Below are 18,251 nucleotides of genomic sequence, written 5' to 3'. Positions count from 1 at the left end.
TAATACAAACACAGTTAAATGCTTTGAGATACTTAGTAGTAGAATCCAACAGTCTTAGTAAACCTTTCTTCAGTATCAAAACCACTGAAGCAAATTTGACTGCACACAGGAAAGAGGGAAAAAGCACACAACAAACTTCTCAAAAGCAAGCACCATATTAATCTAATTGTCTTCTGAAAAAGTAACTGGACTAAAGAAAAATCCCACCAGAAAATACAATGTGTAGTTTTCAAGTTCCATGAAGTACTTTAGTTAATGGATGAGAATATACATCACATATGTGGATGACAACAAGATAGGAAGCATTTTTTGCAGTATAGAGCACAGAATTGGAAATAAAAGCACTAATAAACAGCAATAAATGAAAATTCTTTGTGGCATTTATATATGACAACACAACAAAAGTCATGCATGGATAAAAATGGAGAAAAGCAGCAATATGATACGAAACAATCCAAGTGAGTCAACACTATGAGCACAATTCAAAAATGTCAACATTACTCAATACACAGACACAGTAGGCAGTAATTCTCCCTTACTCTGCACTGAAGTCAGGGTGGAAATACTATAAGCAGTTTAGGTACAAAGCTGGTGAAAGCTAACAGAAGCTAATGGAGAGAACAATCAAACATTCAAAAATCATGATCCAAGACGAAAACCTAAAAGAATGTTTGTCTACCTTACGAGAAATGAGAGGACAAATTAACAAGTTTTCAAATACATTAAAGCCAAAGGCAATAGTCAACTGTTGTCTATGTCTGCAGTGAATAACAGCATTCAGCCTGGGTGTTTTTTCCCTTGAAGAAATTTATTTGGATACTAGGGGGAGAAAGAAAACCAAGCCCCAAAACGAATTATTTAGGGAGGCTTTGGAATTGTTGTTACTGCAAGTTTAAGAACTGGTCACAAAGATGTAAGCATACTTCCCTCTGCTTCAGAGCAAGCTTATCTTCAAAGATCCTTATAAATATAAGCATTTCTATAGCTGATATATACTATTAATATGCACAGTTTTTTCAGAGGCCTGACATAGCTTGGTGATCTATGTATATGCATTAATATACATACATATATATATCTATTCACCTTCCCACCACATCTTGAGAAAATTTGCCGGTTTTCTCCACAGATTCCAGCTGCCAACCCACAACTGTCTTGCACTATTTTTCCCAGACCAATGTATTAAGCACAGTGACAAATGCCCTCCATTATCATGTTGTTGCAACAGGAACTTAGATAAACAGTCTATCGAATGGAAGTCACCAGCAAGAATAACACTTCTCATCTGGACAAAGAAGATGCCAGTAACAAGTCAGACATAAAAAAGGTAATTTGGAGAACTGCAAAGGAAGGAATTACATACGGCATCAGTATTTTCACTGATAACCAGGAACTGACAGTATGCTAACTCTTAATAAAAGAAGTTGAGAGATGAGATTACTTTCATCTTATTACAAATATAATTACTTCTAAGCCAGATGCTCAATGTCAGGTTAAGAAGACAGCCAACAGATTCTGCCCTCCATTCCTCCACCAACCTGAGTTTATCACCTACATATCCTTCTACTCCAAGACAATCACAAGATAATGCAATATTCTACAGTTACTGACAGACTGATGCCTTAGGTAGTTGCAGGAAAAAGTAGTACTGAAGAGAAAGCCTCCCTTCACAAAAAAGAGGTTCCAAAAAATGAAACAATCAGCATAAGGAAAGTCTGTCACCCATTAACAAATAGAGTATGTGGCTGGAATTTAAATACAATGCAAAAAGCATAACATAAGAAGGTAAACTACACATTCAAATTTCATGACTTCCCGAAGACACATAAATGCTAAGACTGCACATACAACACTGCTGCCAGTATGTACCTGCACATGACCATCACAGTGACAGCTGCAGACTAATGTGCCCGTAAACCTTTACAATACACAGAGAACACCACTTTAATTATCATACATACAATTTCTTAAAGGAAAATACACTAGCTTCCTAGCAGAAAGAGAAATAGGTTTGATAGTTTATGTCAGCAGTAATCTGGAAAGCCTTGCTTTGTCAGTCACTCCTAAGGCAAGGAAGATGAGAGAGCACTCCCTTTCCAGCCTAATGAATCGCCTAATAAATCATTTTGCAAAGCTAGCCACAAAACATATTTAAGCACTGCAAGACTGTCTCATAAGCAAGAACCAAGTAACAGCCCTCACTCCTGATTTGGGGATGCAGGAAAAGGCAACCCATCCAAGGCATCACTGAATCATAGTTTGAGCATTAATCTTTGCATTATTAAATTATAACCCTACTCACTGAAGAGGCAAATCCCTAAAATAGTCGAAAATGCTTCCTTTAAGACCTATAACTCTCCCAATCAAAATTATCAATTCCCCAAGAACAAATCACTCTGATGGGTTTGCTACTATCTAACCCCAAGGAGACAGTGCAACTAACCAAATCAAGAGAAAATCTTCCCGGAAAAATAGCAAGTCCTCCTGGTTTAGCAAGTTAAACAAGCTCAAACAGAGGTGAAGCACTGACAAAGACAGCAAGGACATAGAAGAGCACTGCTGAGAGGATACTTTACTGCTAGACCATCATTTTCAGCTGTCACTGTATCAGTTGTATTGACAAACATTTACCCCTTCTGTTTAACAAGGGATCACTGTACACATCTAACTTTAAAGTTGAAGTTAAGAATGACTGAAAGGGAAAGCCCACTAACAGTGCAGTTGACAATAATTATATACTTAAGTACAGTAACCACATCTCATTCCATTACAGTTTAATTTCTCCTTATTAAACTATAGGTTCACTTCTTTTTTCAATGGATCCAGAGCAGAAAGCATTAGTGTTCTGGAAGCCTGTGCTGCTCTCTTAACACAAAAAAAGATTAATTTTTTTTTTTATAAAGACAACTATGCACTGGCTCATAACTGATGTGTTTTCTATGGCATAGAAAATATGGAAACATGATAGTGTTGCATGGAAATGGTAAAGTTTAGTGATATCATGGAAACAAAAATCAGTAAAATCTCAGCTTCCATTTCAAATAGTTGAAAAACAAAGTTGGAAAAAAAATGCTTTAGCTTCAAGAAGTCTCTACAGACAGCTTGAAATGCTGTTCAAAACACTCTTCCTCTTTCTACCACACTACTATCATTGTTTGTACTCCAATATCTTCATCACTGTCCTGAACAGGAGACATAACTTTTTGATCAAGTTTCTTGGAAGAAGGATCAAGGTTGAAGAAATGTGTAATGAAAAAAATGTTTCCAGGGATAAGTTAAACATCCTAAACAGAACACATACATTAGCAGTCTACCTGAGAAGATGACTTACAAACTAAATATAGCAGATGCAATATTTAGGATTTAAGGGAAACTAAAAGAAGAAAGCTTAACATCACTGATTTCAAGAAATACTCTTTCAAGTGGTATCTTGGACTCGATATTATATCATGTATTCTTAAATGCCATTCACAGCTTAAGTGTGACACTTACTTGATGCATACTGATTTACAATGGATTACTGATGCAAGAATCATCTCAGTATCTAACATAGTTACTTAAAATAATATCCTTGTGGTTCTTTCTCTCATTTTAGTAAAACTACAACATTTTCTTAGCAAGAAAAGAAGCAGACCTTAAAATATACGATTTAAAAAAAACAACAGACAAAACCTAGCTACCCGATACACAACACAGTACAGCTTCACTAAATTCAACTCATACTCCAATATTCTGATTTAGCCAAAATGAAAATTATAAAGTAATTAGGGAAACTTTTTTAAAGGGATGCTTAGATAATTATGAACTAACAGCTAAAACGGACATTATTAACATCTGTATCATGCAGCAGATCACAAATAGGTTGGTCTTCTACAGATTAAGTCCCTCTACTCCTCCTGCCCTCAAGATCACGAAGGCTTGTAAAGGTTGATAGCTTGTCCAGTTTAAGGCAGAATTACATCCTGTCAATTTAGGTAAAAATAGTCATCTACCTTTTAGCAGAACCACACTATTGAACTTTTTGTTCTGAAAAACTCAAATAATCAATTGAAAAACTGTTAGTCTGTTACGTCAGCTTTGTACACAGACAAAAACATTACTACCAATTGAGTAGTTTCAAAATAAATTCCACTAAGCAAGTATTACAAGTTTAAGACAGACCATGTACCCCTTTATCATTTAAAGCATTTTTCTTAAGTATATTTCAATCTATTTCAGCTCTTTCTCTAGGTTCTCTTTGCTTAAGTTAATGTATTATACATATAGAATATACGGTGTATTTTACATTGTTATCACTGTAAAAGGTCATTGAAACAAATTCTGTTCCAACAGTGAGTATGTTTTACACTGCTCAGAGGAAAAAAGAGTATTTAGCACCTTAACAGGTACGTCTCAAAAGTCACAAGTTAATCTAACTAAAACTTTCTTGGTCACTGTGTATTACACCAGCAGCTTTTAGCATCTTGAAAATATATAGATTAAATTACAGTAGTCAGCTCAAAGTACTTTTTTTTTTTTAATTTGAAAAAGCTATTTGGTTCCCTATTTTCAATGAAGTTTCAGACTTTAGATTTTTGTTTTTCAGAAGCATGGCAAAAGATGACCAAGATAACTTGCAAGAATCACACGTATCACTGCTACACTACATAAAGGCCTGCTCCCTAATCTAAGTGAGAGAACCCTGCAGTTAAACTGTATGGGGAAAAAGGAACATAAAATTACCAGAATCCAAACATGGTAATGTTTTAGGATGTAGATTTTCAGAGATATTGCCACCCATAATACCTTAGAAATGGTAAAGACAGCAACCGTTTATAAATAGCAAGTAATGCATGACACAAAATACTCATCACATGGTTAAATAAACTATTGTCTAAGTATATTCAAAACTTAACTAGATTATTAAAATTCATTAATGGGCAAACCTAAAATCCATACACACATTTCCATGTAATTATACAGAACACGTCTGTTAAGTCTGTCACAGATAACCACGTAGTCTCTGTTCTCCAGTTGGTGTTTACATTTCATACAGAGGAGGAAGGCTACAGGCACGAGTTTAGGACACAGCAGATTCAGGTATAATTCACTGCTAATCTACGAACTTCCGGCACCGCCATGCACATGCCACTAGTTCTCTGTGCTTTCATCCCCTGGTGAATGGTGGGCTAAGAGCAAATTTCAACTTATTCACATTATGGCAGTCAAGTCCCAAGTATGTAATATAAGGAACACCCACTTTCTGAAACATAAAATAGAAAGCTGACAATCATTATATCTGTTTAAATGTATTATGAGTGAGACATGTTAACTCAGCACTTCTGAATCATCTGAAAGATTCTGAATCTTTCCCTAAATCAACATGTAGAAAGGGTTTTTTATAAAAGGGTGACTTGAGAGATCAAATGAATGTACTGATAGTCCTGCATCAAATAATGAGAGGTAAAGAGTCTCTCTTAAGTGTATCAGTGGTTCTTTACTATAAAAGCAACTTTCTCTGTGTTAATTACCTAACTTTCAAAACTCAGGTCATGGCACTGTTCACACTTCTCACATGGCTCACATTTGTCACATTTCAAAACAGTTCTGAAATCAGTTCACACTTGAAAGTCACAACAGAGGCCTAAAACTACAGTGAATACTGCAGCTATTCAGTCAAAGCCAGAAAGATACTGGAAACAGGGATCTGACACCAGTATAACCAACACAGGCATTAATGTCCAGCAAACTCAGACCAGAAGCAGCAGGTGAAGGAGGCCTAAGGTTGCGTTGCCAATGGAAAGCCAACCCTCATTTTTGCACACGAAGGAGGGCCTGAGCAGTCGCATCCCTCCAAAGGGCCCACAAGCACACCCCTGCCGTATTTGACGTTGACAATTAGCACTGAGACAGTGCCAGTTCCCTCACACAGCCCTCCAGCGCAGGCCTATATTCCCCCTCCTCTAACCGCTACCCCACCAGCCAGTTAATCGGGAGAGTGGCTGAAGCCCTAGTCATAACAGTCCGCAACGGAGAATCTGCCAACCGCAAGGCCGCCAGCGGAGGGTCGACGGAGAGGTGGCCCACCCTCTGCCCCCCGCCCACGGCGCAGCCCCCCGCGGCAGCACTCCCACACCCCAGTGGCAGCTGGCGGACCCTCAGCAAGCGGCCGGCGTAGAGCCCCGCCACTCCCCCATAGCCCGGCCGCCGAGCCCCGGTACCTTGCGGACCCCCTTGTAGATGTAAAAGTAGAGCTCCCGGCCCACATTGAAACACAGCCGGTCCCCGTTGCCGCTCTGGTCGTTGACGTTAACGAAGGAAACGCGGACCGGGTTGGATCCCTGCGAGTTGAAGGGCACCCGGTTAGGCCGGCTGTACTCCGAGTGGCTCAGCAGCTTGTACAGCCCCTCCCGGGTAGTGAACTGGGTCTTAATCTCGTTCATCTCCTTCCCTCCTCCCTCCGCCGCCATCTTGGAAAGGAGCATTCATCCTGCTCCAGTGCCCGGATGTACCGCCACTGCGCAACCGCCGCCGCCGGCGGCGCTCGCGCAACCCTGCGCGGAGGCGGCCACGCAAACGGCGTAAGGGGGAGGAGCGGTGGCGCCTGTTTACGGCGCGTCTGCGCAGGGCGGGCTGCTCAAGATGGCGGCGGAGCGGAGGTGTCTGAGTGCTGTAGGCGATGAGGGAAGAGGTGAATCGGGCTTCGGCTGCTGTGCGCGAGGAGAGTTTTTTCGGGCCCGCAGGGACCCGTCGCCTTAGTATGTGGATATCTGTCACTTGGCAGAGCGTGGACTGAGATGGTGACCGCCACGACCGGAGGTGTCAGCGCGCGCGCGCTGGGGCAGCCCCGTTTTGTAGGAGTGATGGCGCCTAGGTGAGAGCCCCCACTACGAGACAGCCGCTCAGTGCCACCAATCTGGCAACGCTCTTGGGCTTGTTTGACTTAGTCCTGGCCTGCTTTGTCCACAGGTTACTGGCGGTGCACCTGCCAGCTCCTGAACTGCTCAGTTGCTACACCCTGCTGGAAGAGTCTCATGGGCAAGACAGTTAAGAGACTGCACGTAGAAGCGTGCAGATTTGACGTTTCATGTTAAGTCCACGCTGCCCCTGAAGGAGACAGTACCACCATCTCTCTAGCTCTGCACTAGCCTCTAAACTGTCAGCTGCACAGAGCCCAGCTGGGGAGTTCATTTGAAATGTTAACCTGAAAAACTGGTTTTCATATAACGCCTCATTGTTCTGAGCATTGTGCAGCAATACAACTAACTCTTGCACAGTGAACAATGTCAGAAAGAAGTAGCATAAAGGTGGATTATTTTCACTGGGCAGGGAGGCAGGACTGTTTCTTCTGGCAGCAGTTTTAGCTTAAAGAATTTGTCCAACTACCGCTTCATGATTGACTCAATCTAAGACTGATATCCAACTGTTAAAAAGAGCTTTGACCTCTCTACTCAGGTTTGTATTTCCATTACCTCCCTTGCATCAGTTCTAGTAATCATGCATCCAAAAGGTGAGTCTGGAAAACTAACACACAAAGAAATGGCAGGTTCCCGAGTATGCAAGCTGTCGATCAGGATCTAGGCTGATCCAACTGATCACAAAATTGATAGAGCTGAAATAAGGACTCATTTGGGAATGTGCAGCTAGGGGAAGATGAACAGCACAGAGATAGATCATTTTATGCTAACAATTAAAAAACCCCATACTTTATAGCTTCATGCCACTGCTGTGTTGCTGTAATGCAGCGGCTACCAAAGGAGTCGACCTGTCTCTTGATTGTGACTATCTCCTGCTGCTGCTTCCTTCACCAGCAGCAGTGCTCATCTGACCTCATTTCAGAAAGAAATGGGGTTGAACTTGATCTCTGGAGGTTTCTTCCAACCTCGAGCATTCTATGATTCTATGAACAGGATTAAATAGAAAATGCTGACTATGTAAGGGAGGGTGCAGGAACACACAGCAGAGCCAGAGGGAACCAGGACCTCCCTTTCCTTCCACTAGATCAGCTCAACCACACAAGTCCACTCAGACTCAGGGAGTTAAAAGGATACACTTTCAATCAGTTTAGTTCAATTTAGTTTAGCTTGCAGCTAAATACTGTCCTGCTGTTGAAACAGCAACTGCATGAAACAATGGATCTGTACATTAACTCATGCAGAGTATTTATGTGAGTATCTGAACAAGTACATGTACCTAAACTTCCAAAATGCTGGGTATTGAAGTCTTCCTTGAAATTCTTAAGGTAAAGAATATCAGTAATGACCAGTAGAACTTGTCAGCTTATCAGCCAGCCCTGCCAGATGGTCTTGATGACCTGAAAGCACATAAAGTAGGTGAGCAGACCTACAATTATAAGAATTGTTGTCTTGAGAGTGGTTCTTTCATGCAGAAATTTCATGAAAGGGAAGAGGTCAATGTTTTCAGTCACTGAGTGAAGAGCAGGAAGTACAAGGATCTTTAGTAAAAATTATTTAAAACAGAGAAGTATTAAACAAAAAGTGTTGCTCTAAGCAGGCATACTTAGTATGTCTTATTTGTTGCACACTGACAACATTGGATAGATCAAGCAACAAAGCAGGAAACTGGTAGGCACAAATCAGGCTATCTGCTACTGATGGAATGGGTGTGATCCAAAGAATAAACAAAGTGAACAAGTACCTGATTATCAGCAGTACATGATGGTGCAGAGAGGCAAAAAATATGATGTAGTGTTTCAACATTTACCAAGAAACATCAATAAAAGCTGCTGAGAGCTTCCACAGAGAATCCAAGACAAATACTCATTTGAAAAACACAGCTGCAAGTCACAAGAACACTATTTTACAGCCCTATCAACAATACTCATCAAATACTTGGTTAAAGAATGGGGAAAAGGCAGTTACAGAGAGAAGCCTTCTGAAGACATTCTCTGTCTCATAGATTCTTCTGTTTCAAGCTAACTAAAGATGACAGTTTTTAATTGGTTCTATGAGGACACCTCTGTATGCACTGCATGAGTAATAAATAGAAGTCTTGTCAGATTTACTGCAGTATCATGCCTTTACTTCTTGGAAATGTTTTGAAAAATCGGAAAACAGACATGAGCAAAATTCATTAGCAATAAAACAGTGTGGTCCTTTGAGATTGATTTATGCAGGGCACAAATTAGTCCTGCAGTTTTTCAGGATGTGGTATTAATAGTGCTTTTGTTGGCCATGAGGAAACTGTAGCCTTGAAACTTGGTGTCATAGGTTGAGTTTTAGTCTGCTGCTATTCATACCATCCTGCCTCATGCCAGCTTCAAAAGGAAAGTGCTGGCTGGAGCAAAGCATTACAAGGCTTGAAGTTGAGATTGAAACATGGGAAGCTTTCTGTTCTGGTTGCTGGTTTTGGGTTCCCGGTTATGTGTGTTAGCTCTCTTCTGCTGAGATGGCAGCAGGACATGGAGGAATGGAGGAATAGCTCACTGACTTGGCTTTTTAGCTCTCTTGCTTCTGCTTGCTGCTGCTTTCTGCCATGCTTTTTCTACAAACAGACTATGATAATTGTTCATTGTATTCCATTTATTCAGTAAACTCTTATTTCACCCCGTCTTAACACAGAATGGGGGATTTTGCATGTTGTTTTCTTCCTCTGCTTCTGTGTTGGGGGAACAGACAGGTTAATGGTTTTGCTGTAAAACCTTACACTTAGTTAACACAAATATAGTTATCAACAGAATTTTTCCATGGTTGAATTGAAATGCTGTCTGTTACTTCCCAAAAAGTGCAACAATTGATGTTGGCGCTCCAGAAAACAACAAAACAAAACAAAAGATGGTGACTGCAACCATATTCCATCATACAGACAGAATTTATTGCAGTGTGTGCTGCCCGCAGATTATGAGGCAGGTATCAGGAGACTATTACTGGAGTGCCTGTCAACTATAGTATATCTGTCAAGTCCTGCTTGGAGTTCTGATGCCCAAACCAGTTTAGGTATTTAGTGTGACACTGGCATAAGAGTCAAAAAGAGTCAAATGCTCTGCACTGTCAAATTTTAATATTGTCAATGTGTGTGAATTACTAACAGAGAGAGAGATACATAGATACATAAGCAACACATATGAACCAATCAAAAGATTGATGCTGGTGAGGAGAACGGCATAATGGCATGTAAGTTCCAGTTAAAATGAGAAGAAAAAGAAGTGGTGTTGGAAATATATTTACAATTACATAGATGGACTTTAAAAGTACATCTAACTTGCTTTCATCATGAGAAAATGTTTATGGCATAGTTTCATAGCTCCTCATTTGCATTAAGAATCTCTTCTTAACCACTACATACATTTAACACTAAATACATGAGATAATGCACTATGATACATATTACAAAGGAAAGGAGTGTTACCAAGTACATTTCTGCTATGGGAGAATACATTGTATATTGCTTGTACCCTCATCCCCCTTCAAGATCTGTGAAACATTTTGGGTTTGAAATTCAGAGGTGTTTACTGCTTAAAAATAAAGTAATATTTTTAAAAAACAAACATTTGGTTTGAAGAAGGCAAGGTAAAAGCAACGTGCTTCGCAGCTGGGACTGAATGACAGTGAACTCTCTTGTGTCTTTGGAAGACTTCATTTTGCTGCTTGTAATCAGCTCTCTGTAAATTGTCTCCTGAACTGCTATACCTTACATTCATAGTGAAGAGTGCTTGCTGTTCTTGTCAACAACAGTTCTTATCTTGAAGCTGTAGCTATCCTGGAAATTACATTTTCTGAAGATAAGACAGATAATGAATTTAATTTAAATTCTATGGAAAGCCAGAGCTGTTGGCTTGATATGCATACAAATAGTTTGTGTTTCTAAGATGTGCTACAGCGTTATGTACTTCTCAAAACTCTTTGATCTGGAAGACATCCATGCAGTATTGCTGTAATCCATCAGGGGAATGACAAACCTGTGAATAAGTAAGGTCTGATGGTTGGCCAGTAGGAACAACTGAGTTTCTTACAAAACTGGAATTTCTGGACAGTGATGCTTTTCAGCACTGCAGTGTGAGAATGTGGTGCCATCAAGAAGGCCCAGAACACTCCTAAACTGCAATCTGTAGTAGACACTTGTGTGTTTGTAACAAGCAACAAAAGATTCAGTATGTAAATGGTTGGAAATAATTTTGTCTTCCATCAGAATCAGTTATTGCATTCAGCTGGTTTTCATTTGGAAGCTTGTGGTTACTGTGCTATGATACATGGTTATTGATAGGTGTTGCAGGGCAGCCAAGCAATGTCTAGTTGTGAGCAAGTTAGTTAACAATTATCCGTGCAAGAAAAGTGGCTGCCACTGTATGACTTAAGAATTCTTAAGCAGAATAAGGAAACCTGAGGAAAGTATCCTTGGAAAGAACAGACTTCAAAAGCCTAGAAAAGGGAGGCATTACTAGTCTAAAGTGAAGAATTATTGTTTTAAAGGTGACCAGAATCAAGAGCCTCGGAGCATTTTGCACATAAGGCAGGTATTTGCAGGAGTGTGTTGAATTTATCCTAGGTTCCTCAGTCTCTCCCAGGTCATCTACCTAAAGGATGGTGAGATCTATCTTTGTTGCTTTGATATCTTTCTCAAAGAGGAACTGAAAACTTGTTAGCACATTGTACATTCCCGTAACACCTTTCTTACATGAGGCAATATTATCTCAAACATGTTGCAGAGAACTTCAGAAGAAGAATGACTATTTGCCTTCTGTCCAATCACATGAGGAGATTTTTCATCAGTGTCATAATTTCAGTTCCATGGCTTGAATGACTATCTCAAATTTGGTTTAGATGAAGCATTGAAGTTTTAGATAGATTATCTTCTTACAGGGCATTTAATGTGCTTTTCTGTAAGATCACTGAAGCACAGGAGCTTTGGATACTGCATAGCAGAGGCTGTTCATTTAGCACTAGTTGAATCATTGCACATTTGAAGGAAGGAAAACTTATTTCTCTGAATTATATGCTGGCCCCATTATGGTCATTATCATGGTCATGCTCATGACTTTTGTTTGCAAGTCAAGAAGGGTGTAAGTTGAATTCACAAGTCTTCACCATCCATCAGGTGTTCAGAACTTGCTCATATCTAGGAAGTGGTGAGTGGAACTGTGTAACTACACAAAATTTCCCAATACGATTTTTCTCCAAAGTGGGAACATACATTTTTTTCCCCTTATAGGGATTTTGTCATCTAAAGACAGAGGTTGGCTGAGGAGAATGGGGATTTATTGCTATGATGCATGTCATTACTTTATGTACCTTATAATTTCATCACACAAAAAAATTTAATCATAAAAAATTACCAGCACTCAGGCTTTCATCAGTCTAAGTGCCTGTCTGACTAGGACTCTTGACTTTCTCCATGTTTAATGAGACTTGATCAGTTTCTGCTCTCTTTCTCTTGCTGCATATAAAGCAAATGATGGGATTACTAAGAAAAGTATGGTTTGAAGCATACCTATGTAGAGTAGGCTTTTGGGTCCCTGCTTTTCTGGTTTACCTGAAACTGCTCATACAATATAATGTTCTTACGGAACATATACTTAGCAGTAATCATTTAATCACTAGGTGTGACATTTCTTGTCTTTTGCCTCCATCTTTCTATGACCAAGTACTAGGTATAACATGAGTTATGTCATTCCCCAATAGCTGCTTAGTCATTTCAGTTAAATGCCCTCTCATGTCTATTTGTTTACTGTTGTTTTTATTTTCATAAGTAGGTATAATGTGCTAAAATTAAACACAGAGTAGATAAATAATAAATCTTAATGTATTTTCATACACTTTGATAGTAATAATGATAGCATTCTTTCCATGCCACCATGGTAGAATATAAGGTGTCAGTCTGAGAAGACCACAGGCAATTACTTTCAGTTTTCAAATACTAACTTCCCAATTCAGTGATTTGACACAGATGAGGACATTTGATAGATGCACTGGCATACTGGGATTTCCTAATTTAAGACCAGCTGACTACAGCTGTAATGTAGTCTAAATATGTTCATAGTCTCTGCATAAAAGTAGATCTGGGAGATGGTGTTAGGAGGCAGGATCAGTCTCTATGGAGAAGGAAAGCTGTAAATATTTGTAAGCTTAAACTAATGATTACAACTTTATTATTTTCATTTAAACATACAAAAAAAGCATAACATCTAGGTTGGACTCGATGATCTTAAAGGCCATTCCCAACCAAACTGATTCTATGAGTAGTTCTATGAGGAAGACAAGATATATCCTTCTGATTTTACCTAGGTAATTTTATATTTGTTTAGAGATTTAAAAATAATTTTTAAAATAAACAAGACTTATCTAACCTACAGGTTTCCTGAGACAGCTGTCAGCTCCTGGGGTGGTGATGAAAGGTTGAATCATCAAATACATAATTCACAAAATACTGAAACACAGTAACTATTATAAGTAATGGGCTCACTGAGAGGGTTACCTTGAAAAAGACTTTTATAAATTAAAACTCCTGTGTCACATGGACAAATATATATTACTCTCTCTACCTATATATAGAGGTCTGTTCAGTATGACTTCTATAGAGAATATTTATATTTGCTGTATTAGCTCCATCTGGTGAATTCTAACAGCATTGCAAACTAGACAGACTTCACACTGAATTCAAATGTCCCGGCTTCTGGACAGGTAGATACACAGAGACCCATATTCCTGCCTTTGCTCAGTGAAGGAACAGTGAGAGTACTTGGAAGGAGTCCTCATTAGTATACTATTAACATACTTTCTAAGCCTCTCTTTTGCTTCCATGGATTAATCTCACAAGTTAGGGTGCTACTACCTTAATTTGTATTCAGAAACATGAACAGTCTAATATTCTCTTCAGCCACTCCCCATTCACAAATAGAGATATATTTCATTTCTGTTCATCTGTGCTGTTTGAACTGAGGCCATGTGTGATAGGATGGAATCATCTGCTCCTGTAGAAAATTTAGCTTTAAGATTCTGAGTGTCTGTAGTCCACTTGGTATGATTGCAAAAGGATGACACCCATCCTGTAGAAAGTTCATTTTAGAGCAGCTGTTAATGAACATAGTTGTGAACTGCTTTAGATGGCTCTGCTTGAGCAGAGGGCTTGGATGAGAGATTCCTTCCAAAGTCAAATACTGTGTGATTCTTTCAGCTTACCCTTATAATTTATATTTGTGAAACATAAGTCAACATTATTTTGAATAGGTAGCATTTTACTTCTGTGAGAATAGATGATTATGAAAGCTTTTTCAAAGCGCAAGATCACAGTCAGCTTCTAAACAACAAAGAAGGAAGCTGCTTGCCTCTAATAGATGGGTTAGGAAACCAGTCAGCCTTTGATACATGGTATGTCAGAATAATGCATTCTCAATGCCTGTCTTGATTTGCTCCATGCCTGAGGAATCTTGTTCAGTTTCTCTTTCCTTCTCCCGCTGCATGTCTAAACCAAGTGATAGGCTGACTTTGTGAAGGTTTCATGCATGAATACATTCAGCAGAAAGACAATTACTCTTTTACTGCCAGACTTAGCTGATGAAGATTAGTTGCTCTGCTAAGGTAGTCTGAAATGTGGCTACAGTATGTTTCTTTCCATGACTTCATTTTTGAAAATTCAACCATAATCTCTCTAATCAGTATAAATTATGATTTGTTCTACTTCTTGTCTTCTTTCCTTCCCACAGCTGTGACAGAAGAGAACTGTGGGCAAACCAGCTGGAAGCAAGGCACAAGGCTCTCATGGTCTTTATTCAAAACAGATGAATAAAGGGGGCTGTTTAAATCATAACTTCAATAGGAACATTAAATAGGAGCATATCTTACATAGGAAGGTAAATAGGTTTCAGACTTTTTTACCATTCAGTGCTCAACAGGAAGAACTTCATACTGTGACATGTCTCTTCAATGAAATGTGTTTCCTTGCAGTATTATTTTGACTTGAATGGATTATGAACATATTAGTCTCATCATGATATCAACTAAGCCACTATCTCTCATTCTCCCAGAAACATTTAAGATTAGTCATAAAATTAAATAATTACCTCAGAGCATTCCTATACAGGTAGTGTTCCAGTTAAAGGACAGTGAGAATCTCCAGTCTAGGTTATGTGGGACGTCCTAGAATGTAAATGTGAAATTAATTAATGATAATAAATCTTGTGATGACTTTTCTTGCTTCATAATACAATTTAGCATGACCACACCAAAAATCCTACTAATTTTCTCGTTTAAAAAATTATTTGTCCTACTCAAGCAACAAATTAAGAATCAGAGTGAAGTGGAAATCCAAAATATGCACTGGAGTATTAGTGATACATCTGAAATAATAATTACATTTCTCTGCCTTTTGCTCTTAAGACATACATTTTAAAAAAATGTATTTTTCCACTCTGTTTAAAAGCCACATGCTACAGTCAAGTGTGCGTGCAGTAAGGGTTCAGATTTATTTATTCTTATTAACAGTGAATCTGTACAAACTGCTGATAAGCCAGTGGATGAGGAGAAGACTCTTGCCTTCCAGTCTGAAATAGGTGTTTATCAACACTTTTTATTCCAGTGAGAAAATCTTTATTAGGAAGCTAGTCTGCAATTCATTAGTTGCAAGTAAGCTAGCTATTAATATGACTTAGCCAGTAAAATACTATCCAAGTATATCCTGAGAATGCTCAAGCCTTCTGTTGTGATCTCTGGACAAAATCCAAAAAAGGCTGGATCCTGGGAATGACACAATCTGACAAGCACTCTGACCATCATGGATCCAGGCACAGGATAATCAAAGCTGACTCCATTACTAGTGTGAAGTCCAGCAGCAGATCTTTTATAGAAACATTGCTCATGCTGATGTCTCCAGGATCAGCTTGGGGTCACTTCTCTGTCTACCCAACTGCAAACATGCCTGTGCTCACAAAGCAGAAAGACAGGCAGTATGCCTATCACCTTCAGTTCAAGGCTTTCTTGCTGTCATTGATAACAATAAATGTTAATTAATGGAATTTGCTGTTCTCTGTCTTGCAGATATCTAATGCCAAGTGAACACACTGCAGAACAATAGTGGGACCAGCAGTGCACAATCTGATATAACTGTGTCTCTGACTTTAGCAGCAAATTTGCCCTGGTCAGGTTATTACCATTGACTGGACTTTGCATAGCAAAAGAATAAAGATGGCATCACACAACACAGCATCACTCCTGTGTTTCATTTTTAGTCAATGAAATTCTGCTTTAGAGACTCCTGTTGCAGTTCATATGTTGCTGTGTACTGCTGTGCTTAATCAGGAGTTTGAGAACTGGGGACATATACATTGAAATGGCGTAGTTGCTGCAGGTGTTGCATTTGTTGGGCACAGAAGGGGGGTAAAGCACAAGTTCATCATTAACAAGTAGTCCATGCTTAAGAATTTCTGATTACAATTATATTAACTCTTCATTTCCGAAAAAGCTTGCTATTTGGCCATTTGTGCTGCCATTAAAACTCTCAGATTTCATTTGAGAGAAACTCCGTGGCTGTAGAACAAAGATTACCTTAAATTCGAAGGAAGACCAACGAGAATATTTGGAAGAAAGGCAAATCAAAGAAATTGTAAAGAAGCATTCTCAACTCATCAGCTATCCAGTTACACTCTTTGTCAGTGTCTTGTTTGAGATGCTAATAGTACATGCTTTGAAACATTGGTTGCATACCTAAAGTCTTTGCATCATTCCCAGATGCTACTAGTACTACTAGCATTAACATTTACAAAAAGTACTCTACATAACATTGTGTGATAATTATTCAGGGTTTTTTCCTAACGATGTCTTTAAGGGTAGTACTGTCTATGTAGGACAGAGTTACACCACTTACCAATCAAAGCTAGATGCTGAGCTTCTCATTCACCAACCCAGAGGGTGTCTAATAAAGATAACATTTACATTAGTGAATATAGTAACACATGGTTTTGTTAGAATCTGTATTACTTCACAATGAAAACACGTGTTTCTAGCTGAAGAGCCTAACGATGCAAGTGAGACAATAAATTCTGAATATGAATTGTATACTGATATATCAAAGTTGTACATTTGGCACCAATCTCGTGACATATTTCAATATGCTTCTGAAAGAGGTGATGCTGGCACTGATTAATTCGTAATTGTGGGTTTTAAGCAAGAGTTACTTATGTATATAGTTCCAAAACAGAACAGACAAGCAGAAGGCAATGCAGGAAGGCATTGCAAATGCAGGTGTTTCACTATTATTTCATGAATGAATTCTACAAAACTGCAAAACAGAAAAACTTCTTGTATGACCTATAATGATGTTTACCTTTAAAAATGCAGTGACAGGCAGGGAAGTCAAGATTAAAATATCAGCAAATTAAAGAATATAATGGAATGTGAAAGCAGAAATTAATAAATGAAAGAATATCCCATTGTACTTTTCTGTCTCAGACAACTAAGAAGAAGCCAAGTTATGGTTATCTTTGCTATAAATTCAGAGCTCAATTTCTATCAGATGAAAAAAACTCGGAACAGTTCTGCAAATTTACAGGTAAGAGAAATACTTCATTTTGAACAAATGGTCTGAGGAAATACAATTTTAGGCAAGTCATTAGAAAGAGCTGCCATGCCCTGAGGAAGAAAAGCTGAAAAATCCCTTCTTCTACTGTCCCAATCCCATTCTGCAACTTAGCTTTGTAGATCTGCTGTGACACAGAAAATGCATTCTGTCATCAGTTTTTTTATAGTTTGATTTTGTAATTTTCTTCGTTAGACTGAACTTGCTGCTTTCATTGTAAACACCAGGCATTTAAAAAGTAACTTGAATTTGACAAAATAAAGGTACTTTAACTATTCCAGACATATCTAATTCAAATAATGTGGAGATGCAGAAATCCTGGGCTGTCAGCATCTAAAACAGTTTTGTCAATCAAGGGAGTCAATGCAATTTCCACCCAGATGAAAGAGCCATCCTGGAGGGTTTTTCCTCTCTCTTGTTTTGCTAATGATGAGAGAGAAAAGACAGAAATATTTCCTGGTGAATACTAACCAGCACCACCCCAATTAAGAAATAACCAAATAATCTGGTGACTTCTAATAACTCTAGTCTGTCCTACTTTCATAATGTAGATCAGATGCATTATACTGACATACATATTAAGTGGTTAAGAATACCCTTGGCTCAGCTGACTGCAAAGCAGGATTTCAGCAGAAACAGTCAAGTTGCTTCAGGAGATTTGCCTCAGCATGGCAGGAAGCATCTCTTTCAAAGAGATAAGAATTTCTTTTCCTCTAATTCATTATGCCTGGTTACTGTGGCCTACA

General features: G+C 38.8%; 1 protein-coding gene and 2 long non-coding RNA genes across 3 annotated transcripts in view; 1 reads left to right on the top strand and 2 right to left on the bottom strand.

Annotated features, from left to right (window-relative positions):
• The window catches only part of WDR20 (WD repeat domain 20), a 47,864-nt gene extending 41,378 nt beyond the window's left edge, over nucleotides 1-6,486 (bottom strand). The window contains 1 exon segment of the mRNA XM_068160151.1: nucleotides 6,201-6,486. Coding sequence (XP_068016252.1) covers nucleotides 6,201-6,464 — 264 coding nt within the window. The 5' untranslated portion in view covers nucleotides 6,465-6,486.
• A 135-nt stretch (nucleotides 6,487-6,621) lies between these two features.
• On the top strand, nucleotides 6,622-16,299 carry LOC137452058 (uncharacterized). The gene is made up of 4 exons (XR_010989955.1): nucleotides 6,622-6,853; nucleotides 6,949-7,434; nucleotides 14,639-14,785; nucleotides 15,969-16,299. It is a non-coding gene; the product is annotated as an uncharacterized lncRNA (long non-coding RNA).
• Nucleotides 10,011-16,821, bottom strand: LOC137452059 (uncharacterized). The gene is made up of 3 exons (XR_010989956.1): nucleotides 16,795-16,821; nucleotides 14,996-15,071; nucleotides 10,011-10,714 (listed from the first exon to the last, which is right to left on the bottom strand). It is a non-coding gene; the product is annotated as an uncharacterized lncRNA (long non-coding RNA).
• Nucleotides 16,822-18,251: the final 1,430 nt, after the last annotated feature.

Source organism: Melanerpes formicivorus, unplaced genomic scaffold, assembly GCF_026170545.1.
Source record: "Melanerpes formicivorus ecotype bairdi unplaced genomic scaffold, bMelFor1.0.p_v2 SCAF_48, whole genome shotgun sequence".
In the NCBI taxonomy this organism is placed as follows: domain Eukaryota; kingdom Metazoa; phylum Chordata; class Aves; order Piciformes; family Picidae; genus Melanerpes; species Melanerpes formicivorus.
The sequence above is the reverse complement of the archived record's forward strand: the minus strand, read 5'-3'. Positions and strand labels throughout refer to the sequence as shown.